The 24,119-nt window shown below is 51.2% G+C and overlaps 1 protein-coding gene across 3 annotated transcripts in view; it reads right to left on the reverse strand.

The window, feature by feature from the left end:
- CAMK2A (calcium/calmodulin dependent protein kinase II alpha) overlaps positions 1-24,119 on the reverse strand; it is a 70,533-nt gene that overhangs the window by 40,532 nt on the left and 5,882 nt on the right. For all 3 annotated transcript variants that reach the window (XR_004248852.2, XM_032158348.2, XM_032158349.2), the window contains exons 2-3: positions 12,974-13,068; positions 4,966-5,025 (exon numbers count right to left, since the gene is read on the reverse strand). Coding sequence is in view for 2 of the 3 variants with exons in the window: in XM_032158348.2 (XP_032014239.1) it covers positions 4,966-5,025; positions 12,974-13,068 (155 nt within the window). In the remaining variant the exon portion in view is untranslated. The remainder of the gene's footprint in view (positions 1-4,965; positions 5,026-12,973; positions 13,069-24,119) is intronic.

A 24,119-nucleotide genomic window follows, 5' to 3' on the forward strand; every position in this document is an offset into this window, starting at 1 on the left:
TTTTTAGTACATTTCAAAGTAAATGCAGGCTTAATTTTTAAAGTGTAAATGTGTATAGGCCAGGCGCAGTGGCTCACGACTGTAATCCCAGCACTTTGGGAGGCCGAGGCGGGTGGAACACGAGATCAGGAGATCGAGACCATCCTGTCTAACACAGTGAAACTCCATCTCTACTAAAAATACAAAACAAAATTAGCCAGGCGTGGTGGTGGGCACCTGTAGTCCCAGCTACTCGGGAGGCTGAGGCAGGAGAATGGCGTGAACCCGGGAGGCAGAGCTTGCAGTGAGTCGAGATCGCACCACTGAACTCCAGCCTGGGTGACACGGTGAGACTCTGTCTCCAAAAAAAAAAAAAAAGTGTCAATGTGTATTTAACTGTACTTTTGGTGTGTAGAATCTGGCAGTTCTATACCTGGGCCCTGCCCAGAAGCTCTTTGGTAAGTTGGTGCATCCAAACCCCACGTGCTGGAGTGCGGGATGCTAACAGCACCTGAATCCCTGACTCAGGCTCTGTTTCCAGGGAACCTGAACTGAGATGATATATGTAAGTACACAGTCCTTGAGAAGGCACATATATCATATATCATATGGTAGCATATACCATTAAATGTTAATTCTAGATGTGAGGTTATAGGAGATACTTTAAAAAGTATTTGTCTTCTCATTTGTCTGCAATAAACTTGTATTGTTAGTGTATCAAGGTAAAGTTTTGCAAAAGACTCTTCCCTCTCCCTGCCTTCCTCCACGTGATCTCTGGGGAGTGAACCCTCTCCTATTCTTTCTGGTGGACCGTGGTCTCTAACTTCCTTTTCCTGAGTGTAAGGAGCTCTGAGAAGCCAAGCTGCAGCTAGAATCATCTCAGAAAGGGCTTTTAGAAGCACAGCAACAGGCTTTGGAAGGAGCCCCAAGAAGACCGGGGTCCCAGATCTACCCTCTGACCCGGGGCCTCAGCCTCTTTAGAGAATGTCCTCAGGTCTCAGGGAAATGGACAGAATTGAGGCAGGTTTTCTCCGGAGCTGACTCTCACTCAGATGGTGACTTTGTGTTGACGGTAAGAGGCTACCCCTCTGAGCAGCTGGGCAAGGGGCACATGGGTTGGAATTCAGCCCCTACTTTTGCAGTGCACCACACACGTGATGGTAGCAGAGTTGGCTTCAGTCCCTGAGGTCAAGTCACACCTCAGAGCCCAGGAGACAGGATTTCTTGTTTCAGGGCTGTTTTCATACACAAAGCCTCCCTTCCATCAGTGGAGGCTGCCTGAGGAACGACTCAGCCGGAGCCCAAGATTCAAGGGCCATAGGCTGTCATCATGGTCCTGTCTCCTGGTGGAGTGACTGACGTGTCTGTGCCCATTGAGTCATTCTGTCACTTTTGACTGTTTAAAATATTGTCATAGAACAAACAAATCTGTAACCTAGCTTTTTATTTATGTAGCTTGATTCATGCACTTCTGGCATGCCTGTGATTTTCCAACAGTGTATTTTTTTCTTGGAGGTTGAAGGACAGTACTTGTTCCCTTATTTGCATGTCCCCCTGACACCACATTTGTGATATCCACTTGGGAAGCTAAATAGAAGGACTGGGAACAAGGGCTCTGGAGTCAGACTTGCTGAGTTCATCTCCCAGATCCACTTCTTACAAGCTATGTAGCTATGGGCAAATGACTTAACCTCTCTGAGCCTCCCTTCCAAACAGTAATGCTAATACCGTTGGACTGCTGTGGTCATTAATGTGATGATTCCTATAAACCACTTAGCACAGCACCTGGCACTAGGAAGAGTTCGATAAATGGAGATATTGTCATCTTCATCACTGACCTACCATACTTCCCTTCCCCACCACAAATCACCTACTAAACTTTCAGGTTGTCCCTAGCACAGTCCAAGTCCCCTGTGCCTTGGGGTGGCCTTCTGGCGTCTCCCTCATCTGCAGGTGGTGATGGTACAGACAGCAGGTCACCGACCTCTCCCAAGAAGGATCTGGGAGGTAAATGCTTTGTGCGCAACACAGTTGGACTGACCTGTGCTGAGCCTCACTGACCTGGTTCCCTGGGGACTGGGCTGACCTGGGACCTCACTGACCTGGTCCCCTGGGGACTGGGCAGTCACCACACAGAAGCAGCGACCAGTAGTAATCTTGTCTAGATTGGCCAAGCAGGCTGAACAGGACTCAGTCCAGTTTCTTTAGGCACAAGCTCACCTTTCGGGTTTTGAGCCCACATCTGTACCTCTTCGCACGTTTTTGGGAAGATTACAATTTTGAAGGAAGATGCTTGGAGGATCAGGAAAGTGCACCCTCCAAGGAACCTTCCAGCCCTGACAGCAGCTCAAAGCTCCTCTGGGGTCTTCCCGTGCTGGATGCTCAGCTCTGCTTTCCAGTCCCGCCTGCGCATCGCCACCATCCCCACTCCCATCCCCCATCCTCACTTCTCCTGCACATTCTCAGTGCCTAGCAGAGACCTTGGCATGGGGTGGGTCTACGATGCACCTGACATCAGGTGAATGAAGGAAGGAGTTAATGACTCAATAATGATGATGATGATGATAGCTACCATTTCTGAGCTTTTACCACATGCTAGGCTTTGTGCCAAGTGCTTTACTTACACTATCTCATTTTACCCTCCCAACAGTCCTAGAAGGTGGGTGCTGTGATTATCCCCACTTCATAGAGGAGGATACTGAGGCTAAGAGGTTCACAGTCTGCCCAAGCTCAAACACTTAGTTAACGGCAGAGCTGAGATTGAAACCGGGTGTCTGACTGCAAACCCCATTCTCCTAACCACCATGTTATATATAATATAGTGCCTCCAGTGATGACTAAAAATCCTGATGGCCCAGAGGAATGACAATCGTATGGAGTTTTAGGCAAGAGGATGTCTTCAGGCAAGGTTGTTCTGAGGGAAGGTGTTGACTGGGGAAAAGGGGGGGCAGCTTAATGATAATGACTGTCATTGTGCTATGGTCTATTTAATCATCACAATCCTATGAGATAGGTATCATTTCCATTTTCCAGATAAAACTGAGCTTCAAAGTGGTGGAGCAGCATGTCCAGGGTCACACAGCAATGAAGCAGCAAACTCAGGATTTGAGCTGTAGTCTGTCAGCTCCAAAGCCATAACCTACTGCTCCCCATTTTAGAGCTGGGAATGAGAGGGAGAGGGAGGTGCCAACATGAGGAGGCAGTGTTGACCTGAGATAGCTGCAATTGTGCAGCAACACACACACACATTCACACATTCACACACACTCACATACATGCGTTCACACACACAGTCACACACACACTTACACAGACTCACATACACACATTCACACACACACACACTTACAGACTCACATACACACATTCACACACACACATATTCACACACTCACACACGTGCATTCACACACTCCACACACTCTCACATACACTCACACACTCACATACACACATTCACACACTCACACACTTACACAGACACACACATTCACACACATACATTCACACACTCACATACACGGCATTCACACACAATCCAACACTCACATACACACACACTCACACGCATTCACACACACTCCAACACTGTCACATACACACACACACATGCATACACATACACTCACATGTACACATTTGCACTCACACTCACATTCACACACATATTCACTCACACACTCCACACACTCTCACACACTTACACACACTCCCCTCCCTCCACTGGAGCTGGTAGCCTCTGTAAGGACCATAAGATCTTACAGTCAGAGATCACTCTCAACCCCCTCCATCACACAGCTGGGGGGTTGGGGGCCCGGAATGGGCAGGGGCTGCTGAAGGCCACACGGCGAGGACATTAGTAGGTCAGGGACCAGGGTTCAACCAGGGCTGCTCCCTGCCAGCCCAGGGATGTCTCTCTGATGCTGGTCCCGGAGCCTCTGGCTGCTGTTTGTGCAGGGAAGGGGAGGTGCCTTCTGGGTATAAATAGCAGATGGAGATGCTTCTCTCTGGCAGGAGAGTTAACCCTTGGGGCCCTGGGCACGGAGAGAGGCTTCCCTGCCTTGTGAGAAGGCGTGGTGGCTGTCAGAGTTGGAAGAGTCCTTAGCGATCACCTAGGCCCTTCTCCTCAGTGCGGTCTATGAGTCAGCAGGCTTGGCATCTCCTCAGAGCGTGTTAGAACTTCAAAATCCTGGCCCCATCCCAGGCCCAGTGAATCCGAGTCTACCTTTTCACAAGGTGCCCAAGACGCTGGTCCAGACAGCCCTTCCCTCATGAGGATGGGGGGAAGTGATTCAGAGAGGGCAGTGCTCCTGCCCAAGGTCCCACAGCAATTCTCTGACAGAATTAGCTCTCAAAGCCACACTTCCTGCCCTCATGACTCAGGACCCTGATAGGCAGGGATCAGCCCCCCAGTTGCACAAGGGCTGAAGAAGGGGGGCCAGGCAGTGAGGTGTTGTTTCAGAGCCCATCCCCATGGGTTCTGCTGCCCTGGCTCTGTCCCAGCCCGCCATGGCCCAGCCTCTCCGTGCAGCCTGTGCCCAGCCTGCAGGCCAGGGCCTGAGTTGGAGCTTGCCCCTGTAGGCAGGCGGGTGCCAGGTCAAGGGAGGAGGGCAGGGCCACGGTGCCAGGCTGAATCAGTATGGGGGTGGGTTTGGGGAATGGGCCACAGCAGTCAAGGCCAAGCGTATCCCCTGGCCTATTTTCATCTCTCCCAGAGCTTTAGAAGTTTTCCTGAAACAGCTTTTCTGAAGGAGGCTGCCGGCAGTGTGGGATGGGAGGAAGGGCCTTTCTTCACCTTCCCCCGAAACAAGCTGGCTCTGAGGAATGTGGAAACCATTAAAGACGCCCCCTTTCCCATCTTTGCTGCCTCCATCCCCAGAGAAGAGAGCAGCTGCTCTCCACCCAACCCACAAACGCCCACATGCCGGGGTGGGCAGGGGAGCAGGGCCTGGCCCCCCTGCGCCCCTCTCATCCCACAAGGCTCACCGATGTTGGGGTGCTTCAGCAGGCGGCAGATGCGGGCTTCACGCTCCAGCTTCTGATGGTCTGAAACACAGAGGCTCAGGTGAGTCCCCAGTGAGGGAGGACCCGCCACCTTCCATCTCCCCCTTCTCAAAGCCTCGTATTATCTCCACCTCCCAGGGCAGACCCTGGGGGCTGGGAAAGCTCACCTTCTGGCCGGGGCCTCTGAGTTCTCCAGGAAGACCATGGGGTGCAGTGGATAGAGGAACAGGCTGGGGTTGCGGTGACTCAAGCACATCCCTCGCCCTCTCTGGCCTCCGTTTCCACAGCTCTTAAATGTGAGGCTTCTCCAAGACCCCTCCAGGCCTGTTCCTCAGGCCCTATACTCTAGCCAGACTAAATGGCCGACTTCACCTCTACAAGCAGACCCCGCTGGGCCCTCTTACTTTGGGAGAGAATTGCACATGCAGTTCTCTCAGCTTGAAACACTTCCTCTACCTCCCACCCGCCGTTCACTGGCCATCACTCACTCCTACCAATCCTTAGTCTCAGGCCCCTGGCAGCAAGCAGGGGCCCATCCTCTGTGCTTTCAGAGCCCCCGAACAGCATGACCCACTCAGTCTCATGGATATCTAGTTCCTTGAGGGCAGGGACTTGGTCTCTGTTGTACCCCTGACATCTACCCAAACACCTGGCACATACTAGGTGCTCAAGAAATAACTGAATGAAGCTGGGCACAGTGGCTCATGCCTATAATCCAACACATTGAGAGGCCGAGGCAGGTGGATCACTTGAGCTCAGGAGTTCGAGATCAGCCTGGGCAACATGGTGAAACCCCATCTCTACTAAAAATACAAAAATTAGCCGGGCGTGGTGGCAGGCACCTGTAATCTCAGCTGCTCAGGAGGCTGAGGCAGGAGAATTGCTTGAAGGTGGAGGTTGGAGTGAGTGGAGATCACGCCACTGCACTCCAGCCTAGGCGACAGAGCGAGACTTCATCTCAAAAAAAAAAAGAAAAAAGAAATAACCAAATGAAAGAATAAATGATTGAATGAATGTGCCTTTCTAAGGGAGTGCCTATTCTTCCAGAGGGCTGTGTTGATTCCCAGAAGCCACCTCCCTTTCAGGAGACTCTAGGACCAGGGACACAGAGAGCCCCAAAGAATCTGCAGGGGCCCACCCAGAGCTCTCCCACCTGCCTTCTGGACTGCTGTGCAAGTCTCCTGGGGCTCCCCACACACCTGGGAGAGAGGCCTTGCTCGGGATCTGCCACTGTGGCTTCTGATTCTGCAGCTGCTGGGAACAGTGGGACACATGATCCTACTCCGTGCCCCCAAACAATCCTGGGCTGGGACCACCACTCTCCCCATTTTATAGATAAGGAAACTGTAGCCTGAACAAGCTGAAGCCTCCGTGATGGCAGAGCTGGAACTGAAAATGCATTTCCCATTTTCGTTTTTGGTGCTTTTTTCACAATTTGGTAGTTAACGCCTTAATTTAACAAACAAAACCATAAAAAGAAATCTCTTTTTAAAAACTCTGTGCCAAGCACTGTGCAGAGGGCTTTATATGCCTTTCAAGCCCTCACTACAATCCTTTGAGGGGGTTACTATCATTTTTCCGGCTTTCCAGAAGAGGAGAGGTTAAGTACCTGCCCAAAGTCAATCCCGCAGTGAGTAGTGGAGCCATGATTTATACCCAGACAGTTAGACTCCAGAGACGGGCTTTCAATCCTGGGCTATACTGTTCTCTGTGCCCCCAGCTCATAACCACTACCTCCACTTGCCCCCAATTCCCAAATAGAAAAATTAAGACCCACAGAAGGAAACTCATGCCAACACTCAGACGCCGAGCCAACACTAGAACCCTGGCCCTGAAAGGCCCTCTCAGAGCAGGCAGGTATGCGGGTGGGGGGTGGTGAGAATGGAGAAAGTTCCAGCCCTTGTTCCCAGGAATCCAGCTCCCCTTTCCCCTGCCCCCTTCACTAGAGCAATCACTGGATGTCCTCCAAGGGCTGCAGAAGCCAAAATCAATAATGAAAGGTGGCTTTTCCACCAGCAAAGCAATTAAGTCCAATTCAGTTTCCATGGCTCAACTCCCCAGCTGAAAACCGGCTGCAAGCTAGGGACGAGGAGGTGGGGCCAGGCTGGGGGGCATCCCTTGATTCCCCCTCCCTCTGTGGGCTCCTTTCATATCCTCCAGGGTAGGGGAGGCTGACTCCTGGGCAGAGGAGGGGATGCCCTTCCAGAGCTGACCAGGCGGGGCCCTCCCCCTGCTCCACGTCCCATGCCCTACCCCCCCATCCCACCTCCAGCAGAACCAGAACTCATGCAGGTCAACGTCAGGCCTGTCAGAGTGGGAAGGAGGCTTCTGGCTTAGGCTATACATTCAGGAAGCAGAAGCCCCAAATCCAGAATGTTGCTGTTTTCTCCCTGTGAGGTTACCCAGGAGCAGAGAATACTGACAGGACTGAAAGAAGAAAACGCTGGCCATGCAACTGTAAACTTGTATGTGGTTACCAGACCTTATTGCTGGAAATGCTAGGAACTAATTGTATAAATCTTATCATCTTATGCATAGTACAATTAACCTGCATTGTCACTGTTGAAAGCATTCATCCTACTGAGTGCAAACATATACATTATACAATATTTCTGGTAACTCTGTTTGCAGTGTTTTCATTTTCCAATATACAGAGAACCTTAAGACATGTAGGCACCATGTTTCTTTTGACCTCTGAGGCCATGCTCTGTTATATAGATGGAGAAACTGAGGCCCATTGACAAAGGAAGAGTCCCTTTATCAAAATCACTCACCAAAATCACTCTGAAAACTCAGAGCTCTGAGGCCTCTACCCCTGCACCTTCCCCCCACTCCTCCCCTCAGCCAAGGATCTTTTTTTTTTTTTTTTTGAGACAGAGTCTCGCTCTGTCAGCCAGACTGGAGTGCAGTGGCTCGATCTTGGCTCACTGCAACCTCTGCCTGCCAAGTTCAAGCAATTATCCTGCCTCAGCCTCCCGAGTAGCTGGGACTACAGGCACCTGCCACCATGCCAGGCTAATATTTTGTATTTTTAGTAGAGACGGGGTTTCACCATGCTGGCCTGGCCAGGCTGGTCTCGAACTCCTGACCTTGTGATCCGCCCGCCTTGCCCTCCCAAAGTGTTGGGATTACCGCGCCCGGCCCCGCCAAGGAGCTCTTTTTTAAAACATCAATTAAATCCTGTCCCTCCTTGGCTTCCAACTCTCCAACAGCTTCCCAATATACTTAGAGCACAATCCAAACTCCTCGCTGGGTCCGGCCTCACCTTCCGGCCAGGAAGCTCCAGCCACACTGGCCTCCTCTCTGCCCTGACACACCAAGCTCCTTCCCACCTCAGGGCTTCTGTACCTGCTGTGCCTTCTGCCTGGAAAGCTCTTCCCTGGGTCTTCTCATCAGGCAGGCCCCGGCACAATGTCACCTCCTTAGAGAGATTCACTGGCTGCCTTTTCTAAGCATGTCCCTCCTGCCACATTACATCTCCATACTCTGTCTTATTTTCTTGGTTAACACTTGTCACTACCTGAAGCTACCCAGCTGACATATGTGTTTAATGTTCTTTTCAGTATCACTCCCTAGAAACGGGCACAATGAGAGTAAGACCTTTTCTGTTGGTCACTGCCACGTTCCCAGGGCGTGGCATAGAGCTGCTAAGCAGCTTGTCCAAGATCCCATAGCAAACAAGTGGCAGAGCTGAGATTTCAATCCATGTACATAGCTACTATACTATATTGCTTCCCATTCTAATAATTTTTTTTGAGACAAGGTCTCACTCTCATTGTCCAGGTTGGAGCACAGTGGCAGCATCATGGCTCACTGCAGCCTCTACTTCCTGGGCTCAGGTGATTCTCCCTCCTCTGCCTTCCTCTTGAGTAGCTGGGACTACACGCGCCTGCCACCATGCATGGCTAATTTTTTATATTTTTAATAGAGATGGGGGTCTCACCATGTTGCTCAGGCTAGTCTTGAACTCCTGGCCTCAAGTGATCCTCCCACCTCAGCCTCCCAAAGTGCTGGGATTAAAGACGTGAGCCACCAAACCCAGCCCCATTCTAATAATTAATTAATTGATGAATAGATCCATTGGCTCAGCAGAGTCCCATGATGGTGAGAGATCTGAGGAAAGCTAGAAGTCTTCAGCCTCCTGCCTGGGGACCTGGGGGAGCTTTCCCCAATGCCCATGATGATATCTTGGGAACATTTTCGCTTCCTCCCCAGGTGGTTGGGTCACCTCCAGGGTGTGGGGGCTAAGAGCATGGCAAGGCTCAGCAGAGCTCAGCAGGCAGAGGTGGATGGACATTCTAGGGTGAGGTCCCTGGGGCCAGACAGTCCCAGCAGGGTGGGGCAGGACAGGGCAGGCCTGGAAGGACCTGCAGTCACACAAATGGGCAGGACTCTGCCTCCAGAAGGGAGTGGACTCCCCTGGGCTCAGGTGATTCTCCCTCCTCAGTCTCCCTCTTGACTAGCTGGGACTACAGGCACCCGCCACTACGCTCGGCTAATTTTTTATATTTTTAATAGGGACGGGGGTCTCACCATGTTGCACAGGCTAGTCTTGAACTCCTGGCCTCAAGTGATCCTCCCACCTCGGCCTCCCAAAGTGCCGGGATTAAAGACGTGAGCCACCAAACCCAGCCCCATTCTAATAATTAGTGGAGTCCAGCAGGCAGGCGGCCCGAGATTCCAGCAGGAGGCACACAAGCCAGGAGAGAAAAGAGACCTGAAGTCTGGGAACAGGAAGTACCTGCTCCCTGCATAGGACAGCCTGATCCTGGGAGCAAGAGTGCCAGGCAAGGGGTGGGGAGGAGAACAGGAGAGACAGGAAGCACATGTCTTGCCGTCCCCTCAGAGGCTTCCTTGCAGGGAACTGAATGACACTCTAGTGCAGGCTGGATGAGCTCGTCATGCTCCCCACCTGGTGCCCCGAGACTGGTCACTGGGGAGCCAAGGAAGTGACCCCCTCATGCTCGAGCTGGAGAGTGGGGCCTGTGGAGGTCACAGTGCCCAGGCCAGTCGCCTTCGGCTGCACCAGCCTCATGCATGTGCCCAATGTGCCCTTAGAATTCTACCTCTGTGTGTGCTGTGGGGAGGATGAGCTAGGAGGCTATACAGCACCTGATAGGGGTTAGCACTGAGCCTGTATTATTGTATTAGGTTGGTGTTAATAGCTACTGTTACTGATGGTAGGATTTTTTTAATGCAGGGGCTTGGGCCCCACCTACTGAATCCAACCCTCATGAGTGGAACTCAAGCAGCTGCGTTTTTTATAAAGCTCCCAAAGGTATTTGGCAGGGATTGGAACAGGCAAAATTTTCACTTTTCACTTCATTTCTTCATGGTTTCTTTGAATTGTTTATACTATGAACATTTTTTAAAAGACTAGATTAAAAATACATACACAAATATATCGTGGGTTTGGGAACCGCTTGCTAGAAGAGGCTGGGCAGGGCGGGCAAAAGAAAGCCACAGCTCCCGGGAGGGTGGGCACAGCCCCTGCTGGGCGCTGCCAGAAGTCACCCAGGAGCACCAGCAGGAGATGTTTAGAGTGTGTTGCCAAATATTCAGCATTAAACCCCCCTCCCCGCCCCCGAGGCACCATGAGTGGCAAACAAAGAATCCTGCTAAAAGAAGCTTTTGCTCCTCCTCTCCCGCTGGGAAGAAAAGCGCTGGCAGTTGGCAGACTTTTCCAGAAGGTTCCCTGATAACCTCCCCACCCCCTCCACACTCACCTAGTCCGGGCCACCTTCCTTCCAAGAGGTCAAGGACTCAACAAGTTGCCAAAGAGAGGCGGCTTGGGCAGTGACTGTCTGGCATAGCCCAGGGTCTGCACTGTCCCAGGAGTGCTTAGTCACCTTCCAAAACAGGAGCCGTGGCCCTTCCACTCCCCCATACACATCTGTCTCTTTTGGTCAACGTGCAAGTGTGTGTGTCTTGGTGTCTGACCCTCTCTCCCATTGGGGCAACCTTAACCCATCACCCCCTGTCCCTGCAGTATCTCAGGGATTGGGACATCTCCCTTGGTTACTCAACACCCAATGCACAGAGAGGGCACCAGACTGCTGCTAGTCACACAGCAATGACAAGGCCAATCCAGGCATCTGGCCATGAGGCAACACCTCTGCTGGCATTCCTGCCCATCCTGTCTCTAGCTCCCAGCCTTCCACAAGCTTGGACTTTTCAAACTGACTGTATACCACATGGGGCTCCTGGTCCTTCAGAGACCCTCACCCTAACCCCAGCCACCCCCCTCTGCTGATCCTCTTTGACCTGCAAGACATGGCGGGGAGGTCGGTAACTAGAAGAAAGTGCTGAGCTCCCAGCAACACTGAGCCAGAGAAGAAAGGCAACAACACACAGTCCAACATGAGGCCTGCTGGGAGGCCTGCGGGGAGCAGCATGAGCCTCCTGTACCAGCTACTGTGAGGACCGCCACGAACCTGCACCTGCTGGGCCCTGGCCCCACACAGCTGCGACTGTCAAACACCTGGACACTCTGCCAGCCCCTCACACAACATCTCCCGCACTGCACAAACCATGGATTGTACAGCCCATACCTGCACCCACCTCACCCAACAGAATTCCCTCCACCACCAGGTGGTCCCAAGGAAAGCTTATACACCATTTCATTCAGGGTGGGGACTGGCCTCTCTGAAGATAACCCTTTCCAACACACTGACCATGATTACCACCATCACTGTCTCAAACACACAGTAATGGCAAGAAGCACTTCTCCTGGGCAGGCTTCCCAAATTTTAATGTCCACAGTCACCCCGGTGTCTTGTTAAAATGCAGAGTCAGATTCTTCAAGTCTGGAGTGGGGCTCTAGGCTTTGCCTTTCTAACAAGCTGCTAGGGATGCTGATGTCGCTGGCCCAGGACCACTTCTAAGGTCTTAGGGCAGTGGTTCTCAAACTCATCTGCAAATTAGAGTTATCTGGGCATCTTTTCCAAAACTCAGATCACACCCCAGACCAACTGTCTGGAGGACCCAAGAGTGGCGTGGCTGAAGCCAAGCACACTTGGAGTTCACTGGCCCCTCTCTGAGTGCCAGGTGCTGTCCTAGGTGCTGGGTGCAGAGTAGCCCATACTCTTGAAGTTTACAGCCCAAAAAGGGAGGTGGGTATTAAACAAGGGGCCTAATCAGTAAACAGGATGAGTCTAGGTCAGGGAAAGCCATAAAGGAAATGAGCAGTAATAAGAGACAGAAAATAGGTTGAGCGTGATGGCTCACGCGTGTAATCCCAGTACTTTGGGAGGCTGAGGCAGACAGATCATCTGAGGTCAAGAGTTCGAGACCAGCCTGGCCAACATGGTGAAATCCCATCGCTACTAAAAGTACAAAGAGAAAAAATTAGCCAGGCGTGGTGGTGGGCACTTGTAATCCCAGCTACTTGGGAGGCTGAGGCAGGAGAATCGCTTGAACCCGGGAGGCGGAGGTTGCAGTGAGTTGAGATCGCACCATTGCACTCCAGCTTGGGTGACAAGAGTGAAACTCGATCTCAAAAAAAAAAAAGAGAGAGAGAGACAGAGACAGAAAATGGAGGAGGCCTCGTCAGATTGAGGGGTCAGGAAAACCCCTCAAAGGGTGTGACCTTGAGCTGAGACCTGAAGGCTGAGAAACAGCCATTCATGAAAGGAGCCAGGAGATGGTGTTCAGGCCGAGGGAATGGCAAGGGTAGAGGTCTGCAGGGGAGAAGTGATGGCAAGTGGCAAGACAGTAGGGAAAGGAGGGCCCATCTGGTGTCTCAGCCCTCACCCGTGAGGCACAGAGCTTGGCCTGTCTGGGTGAGTCTGTGCTCTCCAGCCTTGAAAAAAAGGAAAAGAAGGAAAAAGGGAAGGTCTATTCTCATGACACCCCAGGAAGAGCAGCCCCTACCCCTGCCATAAGTATCACCCAGGGGCTCAGCCCTGGGTCCTGGTCTAAGCCAAGCAGTACAGGTAAGGGGAGAGAGGAGAGCCCTGGAGGGTGGGCAGGGTAGAGATCAGGCACCTACCTCTGGCTGACAGCTTCTTCGTGTTGATGATCTTGGCAGCATACTCCTGGCCGGCCAGCACCTTCACACACCTTCGCACCACCGAGAAGGCTCCCCTAGGAGGACAGAGAAGGTGGACAGGGTGAGGGAATGCCCGAGGGCTGTGTCCCTAGGAGATGTTGGAGTTCACGTCACTGCCCCACGCTAGAAGAAAGCCCTTCATCAGAGCTGCTCAAGCTCACAGGGGCTTCTGTGACCCAACTCAGGGACAGAGCAAGGCCAGAGAGACCCAGAAGATGGATCCGGAAGCAGAAGATTAGAAGCTTGGCCTCAAGTGGGCGGAGCCTGCCAACATCATCAAAGTTGGGCTCACCATGCTGTAAAACATTAGAATCATGTAGTGTTAGAACCGCAGAATCCAGGTCTCTGAAAGTTTTTAGTTTTTTATTCTTTGAGTAGGTAAACACGGACATGGTTCAAAGTTCAAAAGATATAAAGGTATAGGTAGTAAAATGACTCCCTCCCGCCCCCGTACTGCAGCCTCTGAGGTCCCCTTCCCAGAGATTACCACTGTTACCAGGTCCTTGAGTCTCTTTCCACAGATGGTGTCCCACACACTAATGGACTGGACTTTTATAGTGTTCTCCACATTCCTTTTTTCAGTGAATAATATATTTTTAGAGATCCTCCTTCCATATCATAACATAAGAGTTCCTTGTTACTTAGTATGTAATCGTATGGCTGTCCGATCCTTTATTCAGCCTGTCCCCTACTGATGGGCACTCAGATTAGTTTCAATCGATATAGCCATTACAAACAATGCTACAATGACTAGCCGTGTATGTGTGCATTAGAATTATATCTCCTATGTATGCATGTGTCTGTGTGGGATACATTTCAAGAACTTATGTTTTCTGGTCAAGGGGTAGGTGTTGTTTGCTGATTTCAATGGATAATGAGAGATTGTCCATATTAAAGATTGTACCAACTCACTTTCCCACTAGAATGCAAGGGTGCCTGTTTCCTTTGCCCTTGTCAACACAGTGTATTATCAAACTTTTTTATATCTGCTAAAGAGACAGGTGGAAAATGGCAATTTGCTGTAATTTAATTTGTAATTGTCACATTAAGAGTGGAGCTGAGCATCTTTTCATGTGTTAAGTGGCTCTTGGGATTTTATCCTCAAACTATTAGTAATTATAAGAGAACTAGGGGCAAGGTCTGTGAGTTTTCCAGCTCACAGGGGAAAACATTGTCACCACGTAGAATGTGGCCCATTTCCTACCTCATTTGATTTTTCAGGAAAAGCTACAAATCTAGATATTGATGAGAAATTTCCCAATTTTTAAATATTGGCACCTATTCCAAAAGAATTTGAGGATGGTATTAGGCCAAACAAAACTTGTCTAAGGGCTAGATCTGGAGTCTAGATGCCATTTTGCACTCTTTGCCACAAAGGCCATGCGCTCCAACCCCTTCGTCTACAGAGGAGACTCCTAAAGGGCCCGATACTGACTGTGGTCACCACTATAGCACCCTAACCCCATGCTAATAGCAAGAAGAGAGTCCCCTGGGCAGGCTTCCCAAATCTAAATGTCCATGGAAATCACCCAGGCACCTCGTTAAAATGCAGATTATGATTCCTCAAAACTTTGAGCTCCAGTGTAGTTCAGTGTAGATTGCTCAAGGTCACATGGTTCATAACAGGCAGAGCTGTGTCTAGAACTCAGATGTTAACACTCTTGGGTGTGTGACTTCCACACCAAGTAAGCCTTCCACTTCCTGGCATGTTGGGCCATGCCCAGCTTTTTGACATGGCTGCACCCATCACATCCTCCAAACTTGGATGCCCCATCCCAAGCTTATGGGCAGCTCCGAGCCCACAAAAAGATGAAGCTGACAAGGTAGAGGAGGATGCTGGCAGGCATCGAAGAAGCCTGCAGGCTAGCACAGATGCCTACTCTGTACACAGCCCTGAGCATGGTATCACTGGCTTCATGTCTGGGCAGCAGGAAATGAGCGGCTGGGAAACTGTGAAGAAGGATGAGGAGGAAGGAGCCAGGATACGGACTAGAGACCAGGAAATATAACCTTGTAGGAAAGCTAGAGAGGGCCAGAATTCATGGGCACACAGAGGGCCTCGCTCAGCTGTGGCTCCTCCTTGGGACGTGCAGCCTGTCCATATGCTACCAGGAAGAAAGCAGCAAGACCCCAGTCCCCTCCCTGAGACTCTCCCCTGCTATGCGGCCCCTCTTCCGTGCTTCCAGAGCACCCCTGCTTAGAAAAAATTCGCTTTTCTTCTATCATTCCCACGCTTCTGGCCACCAGCTATGAAGGGGTTTTTTTTCAGACCAACTGATTCTCTGACACCAGTTGGGTATCCTATAATTCAGTTATGAAACTAACTACCTAGAGTTAGTGCAGAACCCACAGGTTAAGGGCTAAGTCCTACAAGACTGTCCCCTTGCTTCAGATACCAATCACAAATAGTGGGTCCTCAGGTTACCCACAATTCTGTCCAACCCAGCTAGTGACTGGGGGATCCCACAACTCCCTCCTTTTATAATTTTCTACGATGGCTCACAAAACTAGGAAAATGCTTACTTACATTTACCAGTTGTGTGTGTCTGTATGTTTCCAATAAAGGTTATGATAAAGGGTACGGATGAACAGCTAGGTGAAGAGGGGCACAGAGCAAGGTCTGGAAGGATCTTGAACACAGGAACTTTTGTCCCCATGGAGTTGGGGTGTGTCACCTTTGGGGTATGTGAATGTGTTCACCAAACCAGAAAGTCTCCGAGCTCCGTACTTAAGAGACCTTTATGGAGGCCTCATCACTAGGCATGACTGATTATTAACTCAATCCCCAGCCCCTCTCCCCTCCCTGAGAATGGGGGGAGGGGCTGGAAGTTCCAAGCTTCTGGTCACAGTTTGGTCTTTCTGTGACCAGCTCCCATACAGGCACCCACCCAAAGCTGCCTCATTAGAACAAAAGATGTTCTCATCACCCAGGAAATTCCAAGCTACTTGGGAGCTTTGAGTCAGGAACTGGGTTCTAAGACCAAATATTAGAACAAAAGATGCTGTTAGTACCCCCAAGCGTTTGGGGAGCTCTGTGCCAAGAACCAGGGACAATGACCAACTATATATTTCTAGATTTCTTATCACATCATAATATCACAATCCTATGTCCCCATCTAACTCAGATTCGTGGCGGCTCCTCCACCTGCTTATTTCTCCCACCCTGACAGTGAGTTCCTGAGGGCCAGGACTCTCACTTTCTTCTCTCTGCCCCCAGTGCTTTAATACCCAGTGTCTAGTGCCAATAGAGCCTCCATGAGTGTTACTTGCAGGAGAAGGAGGTAGATTTCAGCAAGAGTGAGAGAAACTGAAGTGAGACAGGAGAGATTTTCAGATGGGGTGTTAGGAATAGAAACAGTCATCTAAGGAAGGTGGGGGACAACTGGTCTCTCAAGGGTGCCCACCCTGCCCAGGCACAGGGATGGACCCAAAAGACCTTTAGGTCCCCCTCTAGCTGGGGGCCATGATTCTCAAAAGCCCTGTGAGAGAAAAGCTTAAAGCAGCCACATCTGGGCAAGATTCTGAGAACTCCAGGAAGAGAAGAGCAGGAAGCAGGGAAGGTTGTGAGCTCCAGGGTGCAGGAGCTGGGTCTCGTCCTGCTCACCAGCACCTGACAAAGCTTGGTCCAGAGCTATCGCTCAATTAATATGTGTGGGTGGATGGAGGGATAGAGGAAGGGATGGTTGGACAGGGGGAGGGAGGGATGAGTATAATTTCTCCATTAGAGAGGCAAAACTCCATTCTAGGTAAAGACCTTAAATCAGTGATTATCAAACCGGCTGCCTCAGAATCCCCTGGAGGATCTTTAAAAAAACAGATTCTGGCCAGGCGTGGTGGCTCACGCCTGCAATCCCAGCACTTTGGGAGGCCAAGGTGGGAGAGTCGCTTGAGCCCAGGAGTTTGAGACCAGCCTGGGCAACATGGCGAAACCCCGTCTCTACTGCTGGGCATGGTGGTACACGTCTGTGGTCCCAGCTACTCAAGAGGCTGACGTATGAGGATCACTTAAGTGCCGGAGTTGGAGGTTGCAGTGAGCTGAGATAGCATCACTGCACTCCAGCCTGGGTGACAGAGCAAGACTCTGTCTCAAAAGAAAAAATAAGCAGATTCCAAGGTCCCACCCAGACCTCCTAAATCAGCACCTCTGGGTGTAGGCCCAGGGAATTTGTAATTTCATTTTAACTCTGTCTGTGGGTGATTCTTTCCCAGGCAGCCCAGCACTGCCCAACACCTTCCGGGGAAGTCCTGCTGTGTATCCTGCCTCCCTTGGAAATCAGCACTGATGGGGGCCAGCGAGGGGGCTCTGTGCAGGGAGGCCTGACAGGCCCCATGAGCCTGGGCTCTGGCTCAGTGAGCCAAGGCCATAAGAGCTACGTCTATAAAACAAGAGAAGCTATACTTGCTGAAGTTCCTCTTCAGAACAGCACCAAGCTTTTGTGTAAATTAGAGGCTCCTCACCGAAGGTCCATGCCGTAGGTGGGGTAGTGTGGGGACCCTAAACCCCTTGAAGGACACCCTGTACCTCCAAATGGAAGCAAGTGCATTTTTTGGAGGGAGATAAGGGTGCATAGCTTTTATCAGATGCTCAGAGGGAGGAGTTTCTCAAAATAAGTTAGAGCTGCTGATCCAGAGGGTACCACCCCTCACAAGCACACAAGTCTTCTTCCCTTCAAATGTACATTCACCACTAAGCACTCTTTTAACCCTCACAGCAATTCTGTGAAGTTGGAATTTTGATCTCCCATTTAATAGATCAAGAAACTGAGGCCTCAAGTGAGCAGGCATATTCTTGATTGAGGCTGTGAAGAGAATCCAGGTCACTTGCACGTTTTCTTCTGACTCAGCCAACAACAGGAGAATGTGGTCCTCAAGAGCAGAGGCTCTGGGGTCACAAAGACCTGTAGTCCAATCCTAGCTCACCCCCAACTGTGTGATGCTGAACTTGACACATCACCTTTCTGCGTCTTCCTGTTAGAGGGCAATAATAGCCTCTACCTCCTGGGTTTGTTGGGGAGATTAAGTGAGGTAACTGGTGCAAAACACTTGGCACAGTACCAAGCACATGGGACATGGTTGGGGAAGAAGGGGGTCCGAATGAGGTGAGGAAAGGGGCTGGGCTGCTACCTAGGCAGCCCCAGCCTCCATCCCTGCCTGCCATGGCAGTGGGGATCAGAGGAAATTCATAGCCAAAATGAGAGTGAAGGCAGTGAGTCGGCAGCCCTAACCTCCTCCCTTTTTTATCTTCTGTTTAAAAAAAAAAAAAAACATGTTTCTATATTCTTGTCCTGCATGAACAAGTGGCCATAGCCCAGAAACCTTGGCAAACAGAAGAGCCAGCCCACTCCTCTTGTGGCCCTGAGCTGAGCAGGCAGCCAGCAGATGGGTGGGCCACAGCTTGGGAACAGGACAGGGCAGGAGAGGCAAGGAGGCCAAGGTGGGGAGGGCAAGGATGGGAGGCGATGGCCAAGAGTCCCAAGAGGAAGAGATGAGGCCTGGGTGTGAGGGCTGTGGCGGATGGCCATGCGCAGTCCTGGAAGTGCCTGTGAAAGTGTTTCTGAATTCTTCAAGGGGCGTAGGGGAATGCCCCTGGGTGCAAAGGAGGAGGGGTGGGGGAAGTGTTCCTGGGTGCAAGGGGCGGGTGTCTGGCCATAGGCGTGTATTGGCAACCTGGTCTAGCCCCTAAGAGTGTGATGCTGTGAGGCTGTAGGTGTGACAAAGCACACGTATATCACCCTAGGTATGAAGCGTGCATCCATGTGAGCCAGAGGGTCACAGAACGTAGGCAGGGAGGGGTGTGTGGGGGAGAGACAGACCGGCAGACACTGGAGGAACCAAGTCTCGGCCCTCAGCCCTGCTGGGAGGACTTGGGCAAGAACCAGCCCCAGTGAGGGCTGCAGTCTCTTCATCTGCAATGTGGAGGCTGGGGTAAGGATGAGGCTCAGGAACGCAGTGGCTTTTCAGCTCTAGTGTTTCATACCAGTGCCATTCAACAGAACTTCCTGTGATGATGCACACACTCTGAGCTGCCCACTGCGGCAGCCACTAGCCACAGATGCTACAGAGCACTTGAAATGGGACCAGTGGAACTGGGCACCAAATTTGTTATTTTATTTAATCTAAATAACTATATGTGGCTAATGACTGCCACATTGGAGAGCGTGGTTCTACATAGAGAAGAGCAGGCACTCCTGAATCCGACCAAGCAGAGTTCACATCATGGGTCAGCTACTTCCTAGCAAGCTACTTCACCTCAGTAAGCCTGTTTCCTCCTCACTGCAAAATATGGACAATAATAGTACCAACCCTATGAAGTCGTTTCAAGGATTCAATGAGATAATAAGGTAGGCAATGAGTTTGGCAGAGTCCCTGGGGTATAGTAAATGCTCAAGGAACAATGCCTTGTGTAGGCATCATTATCCGCGAAGAGAGGAGGACAGCTGGCATCATCAGAAACAAAATGGACATTGTTTGCCAAGCTCGGGGAAGAAGCAAGCCAAGGTGGAGGTGTGTGAGAGCCACAGCAAGGTGGAGAAGGGGCTGCTCACCAGGGCTGAGTAGCCTGCCCCCGAGGGTGGACGAGCAGGAGTGTGGGCAGGCAGGGAGGCCCCCCTCTGGCACTCCGGCTGACAGACAGAGAGGGCACAGTGACAGTGGGTCCGGCGCATAGCTGAGGATGTGGGAACGTGCTAATGGGCTGTGAAAAGCAAGATTCACGCTGGGAAATTGCTTTCTAGCTGCCTGGCAGGCAAGGTGGCCTGGGCGTAGCTGGCTGCCAGCCCACAGGGGCCCACCGCCCTCTCTGGCCTGAAACAACAGGAAGAGTTAACATGGCAGCCAAGTGCAGCTCCAGCAGCACTAGATGGGGAGTCAGAAGTCCTGAGCCCTCACTCAGCTTGGCTACCAGCTTGCTTACTCTTCTGGGCCTCAGTTTCCTCATTTGAAAGATGCGACCAGCCCCCCTCCCTTCTGGGGCTATTTGTGAGGGGTCTCTACTACCCAAAACTGGTTGCTGCCACTTTCTCTAAAGGAAGCCTCTTCACCTTCACCCCAAGCCACTCAGAGCCACGTTACACCTGTGAGTCTCAGCAAACAGGAACACTTTTTATCTATCGCGGCCTTCTGGGGACAGCACTCACCCGACACTTCCCTCCACTCTGGGCTCCGTGGGGGTCTGATTGTCTGGGCCCTTTACGGTAGTCTTTAGTGTCTGCTCTTCGTTGACTGTTTCCTCAAACACGCTCAGGTCTCCTTCCTTCCAGAAAAATAAAACTCCCTCCTCAAATAAAACAAAACAACCCAGAACCTCTCTCTCGACCCAGCAGCCTGGGCTGTTTCCTTCCTCCCTTCTTCTTTGCTGCCAAACTTCCAGAACAAATGTCCGACATCCGCCGCCTCCTCTTCCCACCTCCCACACTCCATGAACCCACCACAATCTGGCTGCCGCCCCCAGGGCTCCATGGAAGAAATGCCTGCGCCAGGTTCGCCCACCCATGCCTCCTCCCACCCTCACCACTACCCCTTGCAGTGCCCGCTGGAGCCTAATGCACCTTGCCTGCCCTACCCCAGGTAGCATTTGGCCCCACTGAACACAGCTTTGAGCTCGCCCTTCCTTTCGTTTCTGGGTCGCCGTGCTCTCCCCGGCCTCCTCCATCACTGACAGTGCCTTCGCTGCCCCACCTTCCCTCAGTATTGCTGCTCCCGGCCTCTTTCCACCCACCCTCTTACCACTCCCGCCCATCATGTCTACCAGGGGCCATTAGCTGTGATCTCTGGGGAAGCTCTGGGCATTTGTGAACCCACTTAAAACTGTATTAAAATGATTCTGTGTCTGTGCATTGTTCTGGGCAAAGGATGCGTAGTCATCAGCTCTGCAAAGGAGTCCATGACTCTGCAAATAGTTAAAGCCATTGACCATCACCCAAAACTGAAATCCACATCCAGAGTCCCCTCCTGTCTTAGGAACTCTAGCCCCGTATTTTTAGCAACTCATTATCTTGCCTAGATGCTACATGGCAGGCACCTCATAATCAAAGCCCAGTCTCTTCCCCAAAATTTCCCCACTCTTGGTTAAGATACTTAAGCATTTCACTTCTCTGAGATGAGCTGGGGGTGATTTCAGAAAGTTCCTGGTCAAATGCAGATAGATCTGTTATCTGTAAGAGAATCTGCATCCAAAACCCTTTGGTGGTCAGTAACACATAGCCCAAGCTGGCTGATTTGATCACACAGGACGTGGAACCCAGAATAGACAGGTTAGAATGCCTGGGGGAAGGGAAAGAGCTGGGGTTGGCCACAGAGACAGCATCACGCACTGGGCTAGAGTTTGGGCCACGTGTGGCTGCATCAGAACCTTGTATAGCCCATAATGTCTTACTTTTGAAGTCCACCCCCTCCTATTCCAAAGCTGAAGAAACTGGGGCCAAGACTTTGAACCAGGACTGCTGATTCATAGTCATTGCTTTTTCCAATACCCAGTACTCTCAGATTAGAGGGGGTCCAACCTTGAGGTCCATAGTTGGGCTCTGGAGTAGGAGGACCTGTGGAAAATAACAGCATTCTGCGTGTTGCAGTGAGTGTGCATTTTGGAAGGTGGAGAGTACCCACAGCTTACTTGAGATTCTCTGAGGGCTCCTAATTCCCAAAACCGTTAAAAAGCTGGGGTCAGTTTCATTCAGAAACAATGAGAAGCTTTTAGGCCTCAGCTGACCCATCTGTGAAATCAACTGTTGATAAGTAATTTTTAAGCCTTCTCTTTGTTTCTTTCCCATTTAGGCATTAGTACCTTTTCTTTTTTTTTTTTTTTTGAGACGGAGTCTCGCTCTGTCACCCAGGCTGGAGTGCAGTGGCGCAATCTCGGCTCACTGCTAGCTCCACCTCCCGGGTTCACGCCATTCTCCTGCCTCAGCCTCTCCGAGTAGCTGGGACTACAGGCGCCCGCCACCACGCCCGGCTAATTTTTTGTATTTTTAGTAGAGACGGGGTTTCACCGTGGTCTCAATCTCCTGACCTCGTGATCCAACCGCCTCGGCCTCCCAAAGTGCTGGGATTACAAGCGTGAGCCACCGCGCCCGGCCAGTACCTTTTCTTAATAATAAACAAACAAAACACAGCTCTGCAGCTCCTCAAATGGCAAATAGATCAGAGGAGATGGGGCTGGGTGCTCACTATCCCCTTTGCTTGACTCTCTCCACTTCTTCCCAGCTCTGTAAGCAGAACTCCACAGAACAAAGCATTATACAGCCAGAAAATCCTAGGACCTGTTACTGAAACCACACCCCTCCCATCCTCTCGACCGCCTGAGGCTGCAGCCACCCACTCCCAGACTCTAAAAGATGCTGCAGGGACGCAGTGTGCTCGAGCTGTCCCGCACTGCCCCCCGCCCCCAAACACCAATCCAGCAGAAGTCTCATGGGGGACACAGAAGGGCTGGGAACCGGAAGAATCTGTTTGCTGCAGGGAACATTGAACCAACAGAAGTTCCAACATATTCCTTGTTTTGGCTGTGCAAGGGTTTTTTTGAATGGGTCACAAAAAGAAAAACAGAAAAGTATTCTATTTTCTCTTTACAGTGCTTAAAGGCAGGGCCAGAGCCCAGCAAGGCAAGGGACATGCCAAGGGGTGACTTTCTCCTCGGTCTTTGATGGCCCGGCCCTGTCCAGAGCATACAACACAAACGCTTTCAGAGGTCCAAGCATCAGAGAGAGAGAGGCCTCCAGGGGTAGGACAGCCAAACACTGGAGTGGACAGACACTGGAGTGTCTAGTGTTCATGTGTCACTGGCTTGTGTGACCATGGGCAAGGCCCTCGCCCTCTCTGGGCCTTAGCTCACCATCTGTAAGACAACAGAGCCCTCTTCCCTCCAATATACTGAATCGAACTGAGGGTACCATGGCTCTAAACCGTCTCCCACTTCATTCTTTCAGCAAAGCATCTCCCCAGATGAGGGTAGGGACCTAGGGCAGGAGGGCTGCAAGGAAGGTAAGGCCGTGGATGAGAGTAGGAATTTGCACATCTCTGCTGCCAGAGCACTAGCTCCTGAGGCCGCAGCCAGCTGTGGGATGCAGGAGCAGTTCTGACCATTGGAATGTCTTCCTTCTGTGGAGCTGAAAGCTACCTCCGTTACTCTCAGGCCCCAGAACATCTCTGCAGACACGACGGGTTGGGGAAGGGGGATACATAGTCCCCGAGGGGTCTCTTCTGTCTGCTTAAGCCCCCCAATTCCTTGGGGTTCTCTCACTTGATTCAGCTTCCAGATCTTCACCATCCTGCCTGGCCCCCTCTTCCAGACAATCCACAGGTTTTTAATAGTCCTGCTAGGACCCAGCATCTGGAAATTGGGGTCAGGCTGAACAGGACAGAGAATGGGACCCCAGATCCCCCTAGGGTTGACATGCTCCACTGAAATACATACCTCAGAGCTTTTGTCTGAGTTGTTCCCACTCTCAGGAACACTCTTCCACCCTCTTCCCTCTGGTTAACTCTTCCTCCTCTCTCTTACTTTCTCTCTTTTTTTAAGATAGAGACAAGGTCTTGCTCTGTCACCCAGGCTGGAGTGCAGTGGCATGATCATAGCTCATTGCATCCTCAGACTCCGGGGCTCAAGCAGTCCTCCCACCTCAGCCTCCCGAGCAGCTGGAACTACAGGACGTGCACCACTGCGCCCAGCTAACCTCTGGGTAACTCTTATTCAGCCTCCAGCTCCCTAATGTCACCGCCTAAGGGAACTTTCCCTGATACCTCCCTCACCCCAACTAATTGTGGTCTCTTTGCAGCTCACAATTCCCTGTGTGTGGCCAAAGCCCTTATCCAGTTGCATTTAAATAATTATTTCTGAAGTGATTTAATTAATGTTGGCTTTGCACTGGATTGTGAGCCCCGTGAGGGCAGAGACTACTTAAGTCTTGCATGCGGTGCATGCTGGGCTCAACCTAGGCCTGGGAACAGAGTACATGCTCAGGAAATACCTGTTGAAAGGATGCAAGGATTCCAGATGTGTTCCTCTTCTTATATGACCCTAAGACACCAAGGCCCTCAACCTTCTCCAGCACAGAAAGTCTCATTGGCCTTAGAGTCCCACCTGACACCA

Source organism: Hylobates moloch, unplaced genomic scaffold, assembly GCF_009828535.3.
Source record: "Hylobates moloch isolate HMO894 unplaced genomic scaffold, HMol_V3 SCAFFOLD_6, whole genome shotgun sequence".
NCBI classification, from domain to species: domain Eukaryota; kingdom Metazoa; phylum Chordata; class Mammalia; order Primates; family Hylobatidae; genus Hylobates; species Hylobates moloch.